Genomic DNA, 7107 nt, shown 5'->3' on the forward strand with positions numbered 1-7107 from the left:
CTTAGGTCAGGAGTTTGAGAACACCCTGGCTAACATGGTGAAACCCTGTCTCTACTAAAAATACAAAAAAGTAACCAGGCGTGGTGGTGTGTGCCTGTGATCCCAGCTACCCAGGGCGGGCTGAGATAGGAGAATGGCTTGAACCCAGGAGGCGGAGGTTGTGGTGGGCTGAGATCGTGCCACTGCACTCCAGTCTGAGTGACAGAGTAAGGCTCCGTCTCAAAACAAAACAAAACAAAACAAAAAAACCACAAATGTTTATTATGGGGACTTCTATCTATTAAAACCATTACAATGTGCTGATATCACATGAAAAAGAAATATAATTACTGTGCCTCTGGTGTGGCTGGGTTAAGAATTAATTATTTTAGTGTGTTTCTGCAACACCTTTAGCTTTCTCTTTTCACATTTCCTGGGCTTCAACTATCACCCAATCTGATGACTCTCAAATCTGTAACGTCATCCTAGTCCTTTTTCTTCAGTTCCAGGCTCATCCTTCTCACGATCTACTGTATCTCTCACTTGGATGTCCTACAGGCATTTTAACTCATTTTTAAAAAGCTACACGATGGAAATGTTTGAGTTTCTTAAACTCCTCTGTCATCTCACTAAATTGGCCCAAGAATTGTTTCTCAAACATGTCCTTTCCTCTTCATTTCTACTGCAGATACTTTCATAATTTAGTTCCTGGATCACCACAGTATCCTCCTAAATGGATCTCACTGCCTTCCATCCTCCTTGCTGCTACCTGAGGGCTTTTCTAAAGACATATTTTTCTTCTTTTTTCTTTTCTTTTTCTGAGATAGGGTCTGGCTCTGTCGCCCAGGCTGGAGTGCGGTGGCTCAATCCTGATTCCCTGCAGCCTTGACCTCCCCAGCTCAAGGAATTCTCCCACCTCAGCCTTCCGAGTAGCTGGGACCACAGGTGCGCGCCACAACGCCCGGCTAATTTTTTGTATTTTTGGTAGAGACGGGAGTTTCACGACACTGGTAATCGCAAAATTGCCCTCAAATTTTTTTGCCATTCTCATCCCGACAAAATCCAAATTCCTTAGCTAGTCATTATCTGACCTCGGCCTTCCCTCCAATTTCATCTCCCCAGCTAAATCCAAAGACAAATAATTTGCCACCTAGCCTAATATTTAAAAGAGAACACTGGCGTTAGCCTGCCTTGACTTGAAATCACAGAACTTACTTCACAGGGATTAAATGAGCTAGTACACATATAAAGAGCTTATCTCTTGCCTGGTACATCATGTGGTAAATATTAGCTATTCTTCTTATTCACCCTCTCAACCAAGAATTTGCACCTGGTGGTCCCCTTGCCTGGAATATTATCTCTCACCATCCATCTAACCCTTGCTTCTCTTTCAAGATTCAATCCAGGAGTCAGATTCCTAGTAAGTTTACGCTGCCCCACCCTTCCATCTCGTTAGTCTCCTCCGCTTCCTATTCAAATTATTGTTAGCGTCAGTCACTAGACCGTGAACTTCCTAGAGGAGGAGTAGTGTCTTCATCTTTTTGGTCAAAACCTAAAGACAGGTGCACGATACTTTCTGAATGATTGCACAGAAAGCGCCCCATATGTAATGAAGTCTGTTAATAAATATTCCTAAACCTTATTTTGTCTTCTGTGTAGACCTGCCCCGAATACAATACAGCAGTATCTTCAAAGTACTTCCAGTGGGTGCCTTGGACAGCAGCTAAGAACCCCGGAGTAAAACGAGTTTCCTTTTCACTGTTACAACTCAGACACCTCCTCGGTGAAAGTCTCAGATCTGGGACACGCGGAGGAATATGAAAAGTTTTAAGTCTCAGTCTGCGCCTGCGCACGTGACCTCTACACGTCTGCCTCTGCGCCTGCGCCGCTCAAGGTAGCGCGCGGCTACTCAGTCGAGGGTGGGACTACGCTTCGCGTTTTGGGATTGGGCGGTGAAGGCCAAAGCGGACGGCGCGGAAATGGCGTCACGCCGGCGGCCCTACCGCGCGGTGGCTGCTGGGTGCCGCAAGGCTTCCCTTCCTTCTCCTCTCCCCTCCCCCATCCCTCCCCGCCCCCTGGGCCGCTCCGCTCCCTGGCGTGACTCGGCACTGAGAGTCCCGGGAGAAGACGCCGCGGTCGCCGCCTCTTCTGTCCAGGCCTCGGCCTTCCTGAGCGTCTCTGCTTCCTCTCCCAGATCGTCTTCTCCTTCAGTTTCGAAGCCAGTGGCGTCGCGGCCACCCTGCCGGGCTCTCTGTGAGGATGGTGGGGGTGAAGCCCGTCGGGAGCGACCCGGATTTCCAGCCAGAGCTGAGCGGCGCGGGCTCCAGACTCGCCGTGGTCAAGTTCACCATGAGAGGGTGAGGCCAGGCTCGAGCCCTGTGGGTCCCGGTCTGTCCTTTCTTGCTTTCCTTTCACTCTTTGTTGGTCCTGGCTTCCTAGCCGTCTGCTGCCCCGGAATGTCCGGCAGTGGCCGCAGCCCCAGGAGCTGCCGGAATTAGGCCTCATTTCTCGGGTGTGAACCCCCATTTATGCACAGGGTGTCCTAGACAGGCTCGGAGGCCTGACTGCCCGGCTTCTCCAGCTCAGTAGATTCCTCACCTGCTCCTTTTCAATCCTCTTACAAACTCTGCACTTGGGGTGGCCCGCCCCTATTCCTTTCAGCCTGTGGGAGTCTCCGCAGCCACCCTTGCCTGAGCCTGACCCCTTCTTTCTGCGGAGCCAGCTGTCATTTGCATCTCCAGAGCTCCAAAAGCTTAATTTACCGAACACTTTGCTTCTCTTCACCACCTACATCTCTAAAGCCTTTGAAGATTCAGATGGGGCGATCCAACTAATATGCGTAGCTCTTAGTCCTAAATTTCTGCTAATGCATTTTGAACTAAGTTAACGTTGGGTTAGGGTGCTTTTTAAATCAGTTAAAATTTTTTCTTCCTCGTTCGGCCACTAAGCTGTAGCTTAGGCTTCCCTATGTATGCGGTTGCAACTGGTCACACGCGATAGTACATGTATAATATATTTCAGGTGGCCAGTTGGCCGGGTGTCTTAGTTTGACCAGGCTGTGTTTTTTCACTAAGAGGACAGAGATCTTGAAAAATGTTAACTGTCTTTGGTAAATATTGACAAAATTATAGGTCGCAGAACAGGTGGACCTTTTATAGTGGATGTGTGTGTAATAACGTTCCTATGTAAGAATGACGTGTTGGAACTCAGCGTTGAGAACCAAGATTTCAGCGTGTGTGTGTGTGTTTCGCAGATCTCTCCTTGTACATGTTGATAGTATTTAGTTAGAAGTATTAGAGGTGTCCGCTTTATTTTCCTTGACCCCTTGGCATTATTTATACATCTAACTTGGAGCAGTCTACTACTGGTATCACTGTTTATGTAACACACTTTCCTGTCCAAATAACTATATAAACACAAAATTCCATTTTGAATTTCAGAGCAAAAATACAAAAGTTTCTAGTACATGGTTTACTAAATGTTGAGTATGTAAATGGTGACGTTAGGATTACATCGTTTTAGGGAATGGATGCAGATACACATGAAAACAAGACTTATTTTTGGACCAGTCTCTTACACTGAATTGAAAACGGATAGTACCTTACATTTCATATGGTGGACTAGAGTACCCATATGATATACGGAATTTTGCTTTTACTAAATTTAAAAGGATAAGTGATGTCATATATATTAAAATACCTAAAAGGAATGTTAGAATTCTATAAATGTGTCTTCTCATTTTTAGCAATTTTGTAACGTCTGTATTCTTAATAATAGGGGAATACCTGTAGTACATTAAGTATCTAGGCCACAGTGGAAAAGGGAAGATATGATTTCGATAAGGAACCTCACCTCACTTTTAGTTCACTTTTCTAATTCTGACCAGTCGAAGCTTTTATGCTTTTATTCCTCAGTGATATATTGTTTTTCCCACTTACTATAGCAGTGGGAGAGATAATAGAATAATAAAGATTGATTGAAGTGAGAAAAGTGGGGAAACATTGCTGCGAAGGAAGGTTTTTTCTATCAATGTGGTGTCATTTAAGCATAAGCATAACTGCAGAAATTGATTGGTAAAGATCTATTACTTTTGAAAAGGTATTTTAGTGGAATTAAAATTATTTTTCTTTGTAAAAACTGAGGGAAAATTAATGTTTGAATTGGAGTAAGTTCAAAAGAATATTTATATTACGTTTACAAATCTGGTAAGAGTATTGTATTTACCTTTAATATTCCTCGAACTTATTGGCCATTAATACATCCTGTCTAAATTCATTGTCAATAGGACCCCAGATTTATGTATATGAGGGATCAGTATTAGACTCAGAAAGAACTGTATTCAGTAAAATCTTGTAAGAAACCTCTTAGATCAAAGTTAATACGTCCCAGTTTAGACTGAGGGCATAGTTTCTACAGCATCTATTTCATTTCCTTTGCAGCCCTCTTTTAAACTTTTTTTCTTTTTTTTTTTTTTAACTTCTATGCTTTATCCACTCTCAGTCTAAATTTTACTAAAATGATACATAGATTGTTTTCCTGCGTAAGAATCTTTAGTGCCTTATGATAAAATATATATAACATAAAATTGACCATTTAGCCATTTGTAAGAGTATAAGTCATTGGCATTAAGGACAATCAGCCCTCTGTCCATGGATTGAACCAAATGGGGATAGAAAATACTAGGGAAAAAAATTACATTTGTGCTGATCTTGTACATACTTTTTTTCTTGTCGTTATTTTCTAAATACAGTATAAAAACTATTTACATAGCATTTACATTAGGTATTATAAGTAACCTGGAGATGATTTAAAGTATATGGAAGAATGGACGTAGGTTATGTGCAGATACTATGCCATTTTCTATCAGGCCCTTGAGTATCTGTGATTTAGTGTCTCGCTGGAGGTCCTGAAACTAATCCCCTGGATACCCAGACTTGACTATACCTTCACAATGTTATGCCACCATCACCACTATTTCCTAGAACTTTAGACAGAAATTCTACATCCATTAAAGGGTAACTCCCCATCCTTACTTCTCCAAAGGGACAAAACTGTACCCATTAAGCAGTAATTTGCCTCTCCCTATGTACCTCCTTGGTAACTTCTATTCTGCTTTCTGTCTCTATGAATTTGTCGATTTGGGGCACCTAATATAAATGAAATCATAACATTTGTCCTTTTGTTTTTTGACTTCACGTAGCATAGTGTTTTCAGGGTTCATCCATGTCTTAGTATGTCTCAGAATTTCATTCTTCTTTATAACTGCATGACATAATCCATTTATGTATATGGCAAATTTTGTTTACCCATTCATTTTTTGGTGGACATTCCAGTTGTGTCTTCCTTTGGCTGTTGTGGATAATGCTGCTATGGGACATTACTATACATGGATCTCTGCTTGCTTCCCTGCTTGCTTTTCTTTTTTCTCATTTGTTAGAGACAGGGTCTTGCTCTGTTGCCCAGACTGGAGTGCAGTTTTGAGATGATGACTTACTGCAGCATTGAATTCCTGGCCTTGAGCAATCCTCCTGCATCAGCCTCTCAAGTAAATGGGACTACAGACACATGCCACCATGCCCGCTAGTTTATTTTTTGTTTTAGAGACTAGGTCTCACTTTGTTGCCCAGGCTGGTCTTAATCCTGGCTCCAAGCGACCCTCCCACTTCAGCGTCCCAAAGTGCTGGTGTTACAGGTGTGAGTCACTGCACCAGGTCTTCTGTGCTCATTTTTGAATTGAGTGGTTTGTTTCTGGGTTGAGTTGCAGGAGTTCTTTGTATATTCTGGATGTTAATATTTAATTTGCAAATACTTTGTCACATTCTGTGGGTTGTCTTTTTCTTGATGGTATCCTTTGATGCATGAGTTTTAAATTTTGATGAAGTACAATTTATCTATACTTTTGTTGCCTGTGCTTTTGGTGTCATATTCAAGAAATCATTGCAAGATTCAAAGTCATGAAGCTGTCTCCCTATCTTTTCATCTAAGAGTTTTGTAGTTTCAGCTCTTAAGTTTAGGTCCTCGATCCATTTTGAGTTAATTTTGGTATATGTCATAAAGTTAGGGTCCAGTTCATTTTTTGGCATATGGATATCCAATTTTTCCAACACCGTTTATCAAAAACACTGTCTTTTCCTCATTGAATGGTTAGCACCCTTTTCCCAGAGTATTTTTTAAGGATTAAAACAGTCAATGCTTACGTATTCCTTAGTCTGTGTAAGGAACTTGTTTAAGCTCTTATATTGTCTCATTCGTTCCTCAGAATAACCCTAACAACTGTCCCTGTTTTACAGTTGAGGACATTGAGTCACAGAGAAGTTAAATAACTTGTTTGAGGTCCCATTAATAAATGCATTGTTTGAATTATAAAGTGCTGTTCTTGATCTTTCCAGCCTAAGGAGAAAAGAAATGCACATTCATCTCTGTGTATCCGCACAGAGCCTGACAATTTTTGATACGCCTTTCCTTGAGTAATTTACACCTCTGCCTGCAATTCAGTTCACTCTCTGATACTCTTTTTGGTAACATTTTTAAACAGGTGTCTCCAAATTGTTACTTATGCCCAGATACATTTTAGTGGTTATAAGTAGTACCAGTTTTGTTGTTACTAAACAGTTGAAAGAATATACATTGTGTCATCTGTCGTCCCAGTCTCCCCACCCCCACCCCATTAAACAGTGTGAATGTTTTTTTGGTTTTTTGGTTTTTTTTTGAGATGGAGTCTTGCTCTGTCGTCCAGGCTGGAGTGCAGTGGCATGATCTCAGCGCACTGCAACCTCCGCCTCCCAGGTTAAAGCAATTCTCCTGCCTCCGCCTCATGAGGAGCTGGGATTACAGGTACACACCACCACACTCGGCTAATTTTTGTCTTTTTAGTAGAGATAGGGTTTCACCATGTTGGTCAGGCGGGTCTCAAACTCCTGACTTCGTGATCTGCCCGCCTCGACCTCTCAAAGTGCTAGGATTATATGGTACTTCTAGTTCTAGATCCTTGAGGAATCGCCATACTGTTTTCCATAATGGTTGAACTAGTTTACAATCTCACCAACAGTGTAAAAGTGTTCCTATTTCTCCACATCCTCTCCAGCACCTGTTGTTTCCTGACTTTTTAATGATCGCCATTCTAACTGG

General features: G+C 42.1%; 1 protein-coding gene across 1 annotated transcript in view; it reads left to right on the forward strand.

Moving 5' to 3' along the window:
- Positions 1 to 1976: 1976 nt before the first annotated feature.
- TXNL1 (thioredoxin-like 1) overlaps positions 1977 to 7107 on the forward strand; it is a 37011-nt gene continuing 31880 nt past the window's right edge. Inside the window, exon 1 of the mRNA XM_011971717.1 lies at positions 1977 to 2336. Within this exon, the coding sequence (XP_011827107.1) occupies positions 2239 to 2336 (98 nt within the window). The 5' untranslated portion in view covers positions 1977 to 2238. The remainder of the gene's footprint in view (positions 2337 to 7107) is intronic.

This window comes from Mandrillus leucophaeus, unplaced genomic scaffold (genome assembly GCF_000951045.1).
Source record: "Mandrillus leucophaeus isolate KB7577 unplaced genomic scaffold, Mleu.le_1.0 Scaffold124, whole genome shotgun sequence".
Taxonomy (NCBI): Eukaryota; Metazoa; Chordata; class Mammalia; order Primates; family Cercopithecidae; genus Mandrillus; species Mandrillus leucophaeus.